The following is a 13,162-nucleotide window of genomic DNA, read 5'->3' as shown; positions in this document are numbered from 1 at the left end:
ACCACTGCCTGAGGTGACAAGGTTGCGCACACTGTACACCGCACAATGTGATGTGGTACGACCTGGGGCCCTCATGCATACATAATGACCACACAGACACAATGAGATAATTTGTGGAACTGGTTACGGGCACGTGCGCCCGGCACCTTTTATTGCCAGGGTCACATGTCCAGTGACGCCTGTGCTGGATGGGTGTTGGCTAGTGTAAGCAACCCCTCAGGGTTTGTTGGTGCTGGCAACAACTACAACAGTGATCAGACAATCAGAAGTTCAAAGTACATACCGCAAGGGTCCATGACTTGAGCTGCACAGAGTTAGTGGCCTAGGATGCACTGCGGCCAGGACAGGCACACCCGCAAGGGACTGTGACTTGTGGTGCACTGAGATAGGGCCACGAGAGCTGAGCGGGTCCTCGTTAATGTCCAAGGAGAATGTTGCGGAGTGTTACGGGGGACAGTGGAAGGTGTCCATCCAGGGCATGATGCAGAGGGCAGAAGCAATCTGTAGCATTCATCTCTTCCATAATGCCTGTTCCTGTCTCCTTTTCCCCACCATGTCAGTATCAGCTACATGATGTAGACAACCCCCAGGCCATAGACTCAGACGCCAACAATGTTCAACGGGAGAGTGGCCATGACTCCCGTGGCACAGAGTAAGTGGCACCAGAGCAGGAAGGGGATGCAGTCTGCAATGAGGCCTGTACAATGATATAAACTCTGCAATGAACAAATCAAGACTCAGTTCCAATTGTGTGTCCTACTCGACCACAGTGTGTGCCGGAGGGGCAGTGGTCAGTGTGGGGCGACCGCTGTGCAGTCAGCTCCTCCTGGATCTCTAATACACGGCGTTGGAATGGTATGTGGAGAAGATTCCAGGTTGACGGAGGTGGAGGCACCAGAGCAGAGTGTGCACCCTGCGACGATGCCGTGTCCTGCCTGGGACGGACTGGATTGGATTTGTCTGAGGCCTGCTGGACCGGTGTATAGGCCTAAGGCAGAAGTCCGCAAGGGCCCACAGACATGTGTGCTCGGAATGCTATGCACAGAGTTGGTAGCACCACATATAAGGGAATATAGGGATTTAAACGATGCAATGAACATGTACTCTGCCATTGTGTAATCAAGACTCAGTTCCAAATGTGTAACCTACTTGTCCGCTGAGTATGCCGGTGGAGTGCGTCAACGGGAAAGGAGTACTGCGGACCTTGCTCGCGGAGGCCGCGATGGTCTGAGGAGGCTGCCGAGGTCACGGGCCTCAGACTTGGAGCTAGCACAGGCACGTGGTGGGCACCCTTGGAGACACGCCGGTGTCGGCAGGTGAGCAGTGAGGCCTGGATGCGCAGGGGCGGACTAGACTGGTTCGGGGAGCAGCGGCCTGGGCTGCGGCAGGCGCATAGGATCGCAGGCACCGCCGCACACGGCATCGGCCTCGTGGCATGGTGAGAGGCACCACCCTGGCAGACATGTTGGCCATTCCAGGAGAGAACCACGCCCAAGGCTACGTGCTTTTTATTCACACCCCTACTCTAGCCTGGCGTACGCCGGCTAAGCCCACTCCGCACACGCTTACAGGGGGGACGTAACAAGCTACATTCCCGTGATCTTCCCCACTGCTGGGGTGACATGGTTGCGTCCACTGTCCACAACACTACCAACACCAGCATTATATGTTGACATGGATATGTCTGTGGTCTGCATACTGCAGTCTGTCAAGCACATCCATGCCACACTTGGCAATGTGTGCATTCTCATTCATTGGTCACTTGCCTCCTTTGTACATGCCTGGTTGCCACCTACCTCCACATTCTGCTGGTGTGTGGCTGATGTGCCATGCCATTAGTGGCTTATGTACATGGCTAGCCCAGGTTGCCACAGTAAGTTGTGATGTCGTGTCTGGTGGGTGGGCATGCTGTTTGGCATGTTGTATGTGGGTTTGGAACATGTGTATTGCCAGAGTTGTGAGTTGCATGATTGTGGATTGAAGGTGTGTGGTGTGTTCATTTGGTACTTACCAATGAGCACTGCATTTCTGTAGGTGCCATCCTGGAAGCGCTGGTTGATGATGGACTGTCAGAAAACGTAGGAGTCATGCATATTGCCTGGGTAGATGGCGACGACATTGGTGAACAGTCCCCAGTGGTCCACTTTTGCCTGCACATTGATGGAATGCGTGTGCTTTCTGTTGCGGTATTTGTGTGCGGTATCGTCAGGGGGCACAAGTAGGACATGTGTGCAGTCAATTGCCCCCAACACATGCGGAAATCCAGCTATGGCGTAGAAGCCTTGCTTGGTCTCCAGTTGTTCCTGCGCAGTGTGGAGAAAGTATAGGTACTAGGGTACCAAGCTGAGGATGGCATCCAGGACAGGTTTGAGGAACTTGGATAGGGCTGGCTGTGAGACTCCTCCAACTCTGGCGGTTGTTGGTTGGAAGGTCCCAGAGGCCAACAGGTGCAGCACAGACAGCAGCTTTGTCTGCTGAGGGATGTTGGTTGTCTGCTGTGTTGGTACCGTCAGCCTGTGGGCAATGATGTTCAGGATGCGGAGAATGGTTGTCCTTTTGAGCCTGTAGTGAGTAATGACATACTCTGGTGTTAAGTCTGTGAGGCTGGTGCGTGGTGGTGGTCCGGGGGGGTGGAGGTCCTGGGGGTGGTGGCCGTGGGTGTTGTGGCCTTGTTGGGGCTCCGAGCTGCATGATGAGTAGCTCCATGGCATCTGTTGTTCTTCAGGTGTGGCTCTGAGCTGGGCTCCCTTTATGTTGCAGGTTGTCGTCCAGCTTTGCACCAGGTCAGAGTAGGTGTTAATTTCCTGCTGCTAACGCGCCTTATCTCATGTTTTGTGATCTTATCGCCGATCTGGCTGGTCGTTGAGAATGTTGAGGTGTGGTTTTGTCGCGGCTTTTTGCTCGGGAACGCCTACTCTGCATCTCATTAGCGATAGTTGCCGGTCTCATCCGTGGCGATGTTTTTTGAGGATGCTATTGCAGGAAAACTGGTGATATGGGCTGTTAGCACCAGCTTGTGAATGGGGTGATAAATTTAGCGTGACTTTGGCTGCGCTAAAGTGCCGATAACTCGGCGATAGATCCTTGAGAATATGCCCCGAAGTGTGTGTATAGCCACACCTATTTTTGGTGTCTTTCTTCTGTGTTATTGCTTCCTGCCTAAAGATTGTGGGAATTGTAGTGTTCTTTGACATTGCTATGACTAAAAATTGTGGATTTCCAATCAAAAATATAAGACTGTTAGCACCTGCACCCCAAATTCTGACGGTGCAGACAATTAAATCAGGTGCTCATGATACACATTTCCACTGAACTAAGAATGCAAGCAGAAAATAATAGTTTGTGACAGCCTTTTAGCCTTTTCGATTTTGCTCACTCTCAGCATTCCACAAATGATGTGATTAACTGTTAATGTATCCACCATGCCTGTTGTGTTGTTTTTCCACTTGCTTTTATCGTATGTCTTTCCTCAAGATGGGCCAACATTCTGATAAATTATTCCTACCTTTAAAATGGCAAATCCTTTTATTGAGTAATGTGTTGAGAAGTGTGGGCATCATTAAAGGCCTTTCAATAAAAATAAATTTGAACAGTGTAAATTGTAGTCTGCCGATTCTGTTGACAGCATGAAATGCACAGATCCCTAATTTATATCAAGATTTGGCACATTTTGTAAGATGACTTTGATCAGTGCAGCATTGTGTTTCAAGGGTCCGCATTTTCATTGGCTCTCTCTAAACATATGGTAACCTGCTAGGGACAGTAGATTCTGGTCTGAGCTGGACAGAGCTTAAATCTAAGTAGCTTGTGCTTCATGGTGTTTTTTAAGACGTCAACAAATACGTTTTTTTCCTCCTGCTCAAAGGTAAAAGTAAATATACTTCAGCAGGGCCTACCACAGCTGAACCGCCAAGAGGTGACAACTTGTACATGACGTGCATTTTCGCCTGTGTCAACCCATAATTGGAGCATCCAGAAGCAATATGTTGGGTTGAATCCACCTGTCAAAGAGGGATGCACTGGTATTACACCAGAGTTCAAGCACTGACCATTATGTGCTCAAGAACATATATAATAAAGGTTCAGAAATGTTGTGTCTCAACCTTAAGTATCCTTTAGAATCATGCATTTGCACATTTTGCTACTTGCACCTACTGTTAATTTCCCTCTACATGTTTCGTAAGTGTGACAATCAAACATTATTCATTATAGACACATTTCTGCGAATCTGTCTAACATCTCGTCTTTTAACTCTACTTTTTGCAGTTTAACATCGCCAATTCTGCTACGATTGAAGAAGGCATACCTAAAGACAGTGCTGCAGAAAATAAAAAGACTGCGATTGTCTTTTCTTTGAAAAATGAAATTGAAGGACTGGTCAAAACTATCCGTCTATTCCAGGTAATTAGTAGCTCCCTGTATGATTCAACAAGCGGCAGGAGAGAATGTGAATGCTTGCTTCTATCCGCGCATGCTCCATTGGAAACAAGCCCTATGCTATCAGTGCTAACTGATGACTCTTTATTGAAGTTATTTTAGGGTGTTAAGCGTGGGCAAAATGTCTTCAGGCAAATACGATGTTCAATCACATATCATCAGTAGGAAATGATTCTGATATATACTTTAAAAAAATTAAAAACTGTCCGGTTGAGGTAGAAATGCAGTTTTTACTCCCCCAATCCATTGCTGATGATATAACAAAATATTTAATTTCGAAATTGCCTCATTCACCAAATTCCAGCACAATTTGTAATTTACACATTATTTTATTGTGATGTGTAAACCACAGCTTTTCATAGTGTGCTATTACTTCAACTAAATGTTTCTCATGAATTGATTATAAGGGGCTGGTTTAGAGTTTGGCAGAGAGGGTACTCCGTCACAACAGTGAAACTCAAGTCTGCTTGCCCGGGCAGGGCGGACCTTAAGTATGTCGATATGGAGCCTGCATACTCCTCTGACAGCCTGAAAGAGTACAGGCCGTGGGAGGTTAGCCACCCGATTGCATGCACAATTTAGATTGTTCGACTGGATGGCTTTTTTTGCTGTCCATCACTGCCAGGTAAAACCTGGCTGTGAAGGACACTAAAAAAAAATATAATGCCCCCCATGCTATGGGAGAAAACTCCAATGGTGTGGAGGTCATTAGTTTTCAACAACAAAAAAAAAAAAAACATCCACTCCCTCTTTGGAAATTTGTTTTAGAAAAATGAGAAACTTTGTAAAAGTTTGACGGGCAGCTGTCATGTTTGACATAGCTGTGCATCAAACTTTTATTCCATTGACAGGAACCGCAGTACCTGTGGCTTCTGCCATTGTTAAGAATTAACCCATGATAATTGCAGACAGGCCTCAGGATGACAAGTCAAACGACTGCAAGAAGGGGTAGCAAAAATGTGCAAAAACTTTGGTGTAGTCAGTAGTTATATCTATTAACAAAGGTAAAGTCAAATCCACTGAAATTCTGAAATATAGGGCTTAAATTAAATACTACTAAATACAGGAACTCTCGCAATTTGTGCCTGGCAGTTGACGAATGACACCTGTTTCATGATCATAGCGAGGACCTCGAGTAACTTATTGCTGACTGCTCCCAACTCTACTCGGGTTTACTGCAATTCCTTAGACCATCATTTAAAGGATTTTTGACAAACAGTTTCCCCTTCAGGTTGATGTGTATTTACTGATGTTAACGTTGCGACTACACGCTTTCTGTGTTATCTTAAAATAACCTGGGCAAATTACCAATTAAATAATGAGAAAGTTTTATTGGAAAGCCTCGCAAAGCTGTTATGGTTTGCTTTATTTTTATTAGCAGTTTGCACCATGCCAAATGAATTATTTTAACTTTTTGGTTGCAAAAGACTAGTTAAAAATGCTTTTAATACTGTAAGTTAGTTTAAGAGCAAAAAAGATAAACAATAAATATTACGAACCATAATCTATGAAGCACTGTAGTTAGTACAGGATTCGCTCACATTTTATGTGCTAGCTGAAAAACTCTCTTTTATTCAAGTGGCTTTACTTGGATATGTGTTGCTGTGATTAACTGAGGTTTAATTGTGAATATATGTTCATTTTGTTTAGTTGAATGTACTGGTTATTTCACAGTATACCAATACAAGTATAAATTGGATTTGTTATAATCTTAGCATAACCTAGAAACTGAAACAAAATCTTCCAACATAATATTCAGCCCTTATTTAACTCACTAGCGCCATCTCGTGACCATGTTAATTACACCAGCCTTGTTTGTTCTACCTGTTTATTAATTAGGGAGTAAATAAAATAGCTCGTCTGCTATGCTTTTTGTCAGTTTTGATTGAAATTAATACGTGAAGGAGCCTAACAATTACTTTACTTCTGTAACAGTTGCTTGGCCATTGGAATGTGCTTGATTTTTTTTTAATCGTGCGTTGACATATCTTATTTAAATGACTGTTATTTGTCATCTTTCCGCAGCAAAAACATGTAAATATGGTCCAGATTGAATCACGAAAATCAAAGCGAAGAAATTCCGAAGTGGACATTTTTGTGGACTTTGAATGCAGCAAGAAAGAATTTAATGAACTGGTTCAGTTGCTAAAATGCCAGTCAAACATCCTGTCTGTTAGCCCGGCTGGCAGTGCCTGGCCGGAGGAGGAAGGCAAGGCATTTTTATGCAGCGTTGCGGATTTTAAAAAATACATTTCTGGAATGAAAAAGATGATCCCTCAGCTAACGAGTTGCTTGTGCGCCCTGTCTTTCACAGAGTTTGACGGCGTCCCCTGGTTCCCCAGGAAGATCTCTGAACTGGACAAGTGCTCGCACCGAGTATTAATGTATGGGTCTGAGCTGGATGCAGACCACCCGGTAAGTATGGACTCATTGCATACTCAGAGCAATGCAAACACTGTGGCCAGGGCGTCATACGAAGGAAGCGCACATATGGATTGGAGTAGAAAATGTAGAACCTCGTAGGTGCACCCTCAGTGGGACAATGCGTCATTAGGCTCTCTGACACCCAAAAGCGAAAAAGAGGCCTAGAAAACTACGAACGAGGCACTATATCGAAAACGAGTAGCAGCAGAAAAACACAAATGTGATCCTTTTGAAATGTTTTAGGCCTCTTTAATGCGACAGGTTACACAGTTAATATTTTATTATTACTACTCCTAGGGGCTTGGATTACAACGATTACTTCATTAAATTACGGTCCCTGCGCACACAATAGCAAATTGTGTGATTCTGTTGCATCAAGTGATTCAAGTGTGCGGTTTAGACGATTCCTTCACATTTATCACAAGAAACATTTCGGCAGGTCACAACAGTGATAAATACTGGAATGAAGAAATGTTGATGCAGGAATGACCAATCTTTACATATTATATACCATTTTTAGGGCATTATTTCGATTATTTCGGAAGGGGTTCGGGGCGGTGCACCACCAATTTGCTTGTCAATACATTACACCAAGTGGTCAGTAGTTGGTACTCAAAAAATCTTTATTTTAAATTAATTGTCCAAACAAAGCCTCAGCCAACGCGTTTCGTTCAGAATGAACTTCGTCAGGGCATAAGTAAAAGTGCGAGTAAAATCCAATGATATAACCAAAGTCTATGTAGACAAATATCCGTCTCGCGAAGAGCTGTGAATAACGTTGTATGTTTCAGGTAAAAAGTCCTGATTGTGCTTCCAGTGCCACCTTGATAAGGACACTGTACACGATTCTGTAACGCAGATCAGAGTCCGTGCTCTCCCTCAGGGACTCACGCCTGCTGCCCATGATCAACCGTTCATCTGTTGACTCTTAACGGAGATGTTAAACAGAAGTAATTGAACGAATGTTTGAAGCACATCGCGCTAAAGACTCTAATTTGAGAACTGCATCAGACGTCCTGAGAATTCTATACACCTCTAAGAGGGAGGTTACTGTGCAAGATACCTACGCTCTCACAGAATTTCATTTTGAGTTGCCCAGAATAACTGTCTTCTAGGCTGTCACCCCCTGTCCCTGTCCTGATGAAGACCCACACTGATCACCCAGTAGTGCAGAATTTGGGTTGAAACGTCAACACTATCCCCTGGACCAGTTGCGAGAGTCTGAGTAAAACTAATTGACTCAGTTCGCAGATCTACTATAAATATTTGCCCTCTGGCCTCCCGACTTTTTAAAAATCTCTTCCCAATCACTTTGTACATATCACGCACTATGTCACTGAGCACCACTTGTCACAAACTGTATTTCACTGTGTACTTTGACGGCCTTTCAAAATGTTTCTGGGTATATATATATGAATGACACAATTTATATAAAAAATCTTATAATACCCCACATGTCTTTGTTTGTGTGCTGCTTATGACTGATTGCATACTATGAATAACGCATGACTTGTGCAGTTGTTTAAAGATCCTTTTTTCACCTGACAGAACCATTGTTACTTTATTATACTATTCCAAATCATGGCCACATTCTTGCAAGAATACAGAAACCATTACATAACATTCCAAACTCAATGTTGATTGCAGAATCGTCGATGTGTGAGTCTTTGTTGACGTAGCCTTCGCATCATAACTGGCAGCATTAGAGAGCGCATAATCCTGCAACACCAATCGTTGTAAAATCAGTTCTTGGAAGAGCATTCACGAACATACGTTTTCCAATTGAGGCTTTTGATGTTTTGTTTTTAATACCATGTGGTTTAGGTCGTTTTCTCCTTTTTCTTTCTTTTGAACAACTTTATTGAATGAATGAAAGAATTTGTTAATAGTGGTGCAGTTAATTAAAACCTTACATGATACAAATAGTATACATAAAAACATAAGCAAATAGAGTGATAAAAGCAAAAAGTAAGTGATAAAAGCAAAAAATAATAGGCCATGCACCAAGTCAAAGTACGTTTTTAAAAGTATGTTTGATCATGTCTCTTTTAGGATGTAAAAATTGTCTGAGAGCACCGAAGAGTCTAGGGTCAACTAATTATGCCTACCAGTGAACACAGATTTCCATTGTGCTGTTGCAACAAGAGTTCTTAATAGCACAACGCCACAAACTAAAAAAATCAATTCTTCAAGGGTATGCCCATCTCCGTTGTGCTGTTGCAATGAAAGTTCTTTAGTAGTGTAACAGGAAAAGCTTAAAACATAAATTCTTGAAGAGTGCGGCGAGGCATGCACATAATACCCAGCGGTAGCAGCTGCAGCGACAAAACACTGATGAGGTGACAGGTAATTAAAGTGGCAAGTGATGAAAGTGCAACACAGCTTGCGCCACACAGACCCCACTGTGGATCTTAGTTTGGTTGAAAAATACATTCAGATATGGGCTGACTGTTTAATGTGCACTCAAGTGAATTCAGGATGATCAGTGGCTAGTCTGCCATCTGATTGTTCACGCTGCCATTAGACTGTTGTGGAGATTATCCAAAGTGGAGCAGGGCCACACAATTAGAATGGTAAGTGCTTGAAAGAACTAAAGCATGCAACAAGGTGTACATCTAGGTGTATGTGCTTTTTATGCACGCGCCTAAGTGTCAGTGTTTTAGGATCCTCATTTGAGCAGTTTCTCGGCATAGGCGATTAACTTTGCCAAGCAGACTATTATCTTAGAGCGCTGGCCTTGTAAGTAGAAAAGAATGGCATGACGGTGTAGTGTCCCCCCACCCCCTCCCAAGCCTTGGTACCCACCAATGACTACGCCACACACACAGCTTGGTATTACACGTCTTCATTCTTCTGCGTGTAACCAATAACTCAACATGCTAACCCTGTATTCACTTCACTACATTCGAACACTTACGTCATAGATCTACAGAGTACGTCAGGAGCTAAAAGGGTTCCGTCATTGCTAACTTACACAACACTACTTCTCCACCTCTGTTAAATGAAAAATAAAATTTCTTTGACAAATATATATAATTGTAATCCTTCAATGAGTTTACGTGAAGCTCTAATCACATGTCCTGATCGTGTCTTCGGAAACTGGGAAATGACAGGAGAAGTGCCCATGAACTGTGATTGTGATGAAGGGACAAGAGCCGTCAGGGAGTACTCAATAGTCTTTTCAGAACCAGTCTCTGCAGTGACATCAGGAACTGACAAGTGATGAGCTAAGAGTCGAAAGTGTGAGGAGTCTCGCGTAATGGACTTTCCAGGATGTTGGGCAGTCACCATGTGTCCTTTACTAGTCACAACATGAAATGGCTCAGCATCAAAAGGAGCATCGGATTTGCCTTTCTTTGGCTGATGGACAAGCACTTGATCTCCTTTGATAAAAGTAATGTCCTTAGCACAAATGCACTTGTCTATGTATGCTTTTACTTTCTGCTTCCGATCCAAGTCTGTTTTACAAAATTTCATTCTCATTGATAGATCTTTTGTTGGTCCATTGAGGTAACTTGGTCGTCATGGCTCTCCCAAACATTAATGTAGCAGGGCTTTTACCTGTTGTTGAATGAGGGGTCGAACAGTAAGCTCTAAGAGTGGAATGTAAGACTGTTTTAAGGTTGAGTTTTTCTAACACAGCAAGCTGGAAAGCTTTCTTGAGTGTACTCATAAAACGTTTGACCCTTGCCCTGTGGCCAAAGAGGTGTCATTTTCTGATGATTCACATTAAGATGGCTGAGAAAGTCTCTGAATTCTTGACTGTCGAAAGGTGGGCCATTCCCAGATTTTAGGATCGAAGGAACACCCCATGTTGCGAAGATGCCATCTAAAATCTTGATGACTCTTTCTTGAGTAATAGATGAGAGAACTTCTACCAATGGAAAATAGGAGTATTTATCAATAATCGCCATCAGGTGATGTCCATTGTCAAGAAGACCAAGGAAGTCAACAACAATTCTTTCCCATACATGTTTTGGCAACTCAGACATGTTTATGGTGTGTTGAATGGTTTTCGATGATAAGCAATTGCATAGATGACAGGATTTCATATCTTTCAGCTTGTTCATCAAGATACTGGAAAAAGACTTTGTCTCGGAGAGCTCGTTTTGTGGCAATGATTCCATGATGTCCGAAATGGGCCACATCAATTGTCTGTTGTCGCAGACTCTCTGGAATAACAATTCTCGAACCTCATAAGAAAATACCTTGATGAGTAACAGACAGTTCATCTTTGATGTTTTTGAATTTCTGGTATTCCCTGTCACTGGCAGAGGTCGAGTTTGCTGGTTCCAAGACTAATGTGAAATAATGTCCTTTAGCTTCAGCATGTTCCTTTCTTGGTTTGTGGCAGTGGCACTTTGTTCCAATGAAATTGCAGCAGGTGCGTTTGATCTCACAATGACATTTATATAGACTTCAGCCGTTTTGGGAGAGGTGACATGACACTGTACTGGCACTCGTCATCAGTAGTCAGCAGGGTTTTGATCTGTCCCTGGATGGTGCACAATTATGTAGCTGTATTCTTGTAGTCGTACACCCCATCGTTTAATGCGAGGAAGCATTTTGACCTTTGGAATGCCAAAGATGGTCATCAATGATTGATGATCTGTCCCATGCATGAAAGGCCTTCCATATAAACATGTGGGAGGGTTCACAAGCCCACACCACTGCTAAACTTACATTCTCAGGTTGTGAATAGGCATGTTCAGTTTGGGATAAACTTCTGCTTGCATATGCCACAATGTGCCTGAGAATCTGGGCAAGGATCCTGCCTAACTCAACTCGGCTAGCGTCAACAACAACCTCTGTATGAAGCTTTGGATTTAATTGTGCCATTTCAGTGGCATTTTCAATAGCCTGTTTTATTTTCTTAAAACCTTTTTTTTAACAACATATTTTATTTGCTTTTTCGATAAAGGGTCGGGCGACAGCCCTACAGTGTGCTGTAGGAGAAAAAGGATTATTATCACGAAAATTCCAGCAATTTTACCAATTTTCAATACCGGCCAAACATGCCGGTGATGCAAATGTAACAAACTGCAGACAGTTTTTGATCTTGATACATGACTACAAATCATATTTTTATAGGGATCTGGTGACAGACAATACGGGCCAGGCCGGGTCCGTGGGTGGCAGAGGGGGAAGCTCGATTCCCAGGTATGACGCCCAACGGGTCCATATTTTCAGATGTTTTGCAGGGCATCCACGTGCTAGGAATACTGCAATCTCAGCCCCCATACATCTATCAAGTTCTGTCTTCCATTTGCCCAGGGTTGGGGGAGATGTTGCCTTCCATAACTGTGCAATGTCCCTCTTGGCGATAGTGAGAGCTAAAAACAATAAATGCTGCTTATACTTATTACCCCTGATGTCGTCAGTGCTGTGCAGGAGGAAGCCATCTGGTAAACAACAGGGTTATACCCAATTGACCCTTTTAATACCTGGGTAAGGAACAATAAAGTGCAAACAAAAAATGGTACAAAAGGGAGAGATAAGGAAATAACTTTGGTCAAGAGCACACTAATTAACTCTACATCTAGTTTATTAATCTAGACAGATTTTATCAAAATATTTGGACATTCCTGCATCAAAAATGACAAGCGGCACGGGTCAAGCGGAAACTCCCATGAAAACACCTCGCTAAGACAGGACCTAATTCTACTCCAAAAGGGTTGCAACGCTGTACAACTTCAGACTGTGTGCAAGAATGTCCCCTCTTCCTGGTCACACCGCAAACATGTGGGGGACTGGATAACACCCAACCGCTAGAGTCTGATCTGTGTGTAATAGGCCCGGTGTAGGTATTTAAACTGTATCAGGCGGTATCGTGTGGAGACCGCCGCGCCCCGTGGGCTGGCGATAGCTTCAGCCCAGTCATCGTCCGTCAGGACTGGGATATCGGCCTGCCACGCCATATGCGTCTTGTCGAGTGTCGTTGGTGTGTGAGTCGTCAGGGTCTGGTATATTTCCTGATCTTATGGAGGCCAAGGTCACCCATGAGTAGCCGGCCTTCCAGAGGGTGGAATTCTGTGAGGGTCTCAAGTGTGAGGATCAAAGGAGTGAGTGCATGACGAAGTTGGAGAAATTTGTAAAATTGTGATTTGTGTTGGTCGAACCCCGCCTGTAGTGGTTGAAGGATTTCAGCGTAGTACCCCGCATCACATCACCCAGGGTCGAAATTCACACTAAGTCCCATCCACGGAACCCTCTCAGGGCTACCACAGGGCGGAGGTATGTGCCCTGCCAGAGTGGGGTTGCCTGGGTAAGCTTCCCATTCCAGCCCATCTGTCGAACCTTG

General features: G+C 43.9%; 1 protein-coding gene across 1 annotated transcript in view; it reads left to right on the top strand.

Moving 5' to 3' along the window:
• The window catches only part of TPH2 (tryptophan hydroxylase 2), a 270,435-nt gene that overhangs the window by 30,864 nt on the left and 226,409 nt on the right, over window positions 1–13,162 (top strand). Inside the window, exons 2-4 of the mRNA XM_085650683.1 lie at window positions 4,267–4,401; window positions 6,463–6,646; window positions 6,752–6,852. Coding sequence (XP_085506809.1) covers window positions 4,267–4,401; window positions 6,463–6,646; window positions 6,752–6,852 — 420 coding nt within the window. The remainder of the gene's footprint in view (window positions 1–4,266; window positions 4,402–6,462; window positions 6,647–6,751; window positions 6,853–13,162) is intronic.

This window comes from Triturus cristatus, chromosome 4_1 (assembly GCF_964204655.1).
Source record: "Triturus cristatus chromosome 4_1, aTriCri1.1, whole genome shotgun sequence".
In the NCBI taxonomy this organism is placed as follows: Eukaryota; Metazoa; Chordata; class Amphibia; order Caudata; family Salamandridae; genus Triturus; species Triturus cristatus.
This window is presented reverse-complemented; position numbering and strand designations above follow the sequence as displayed.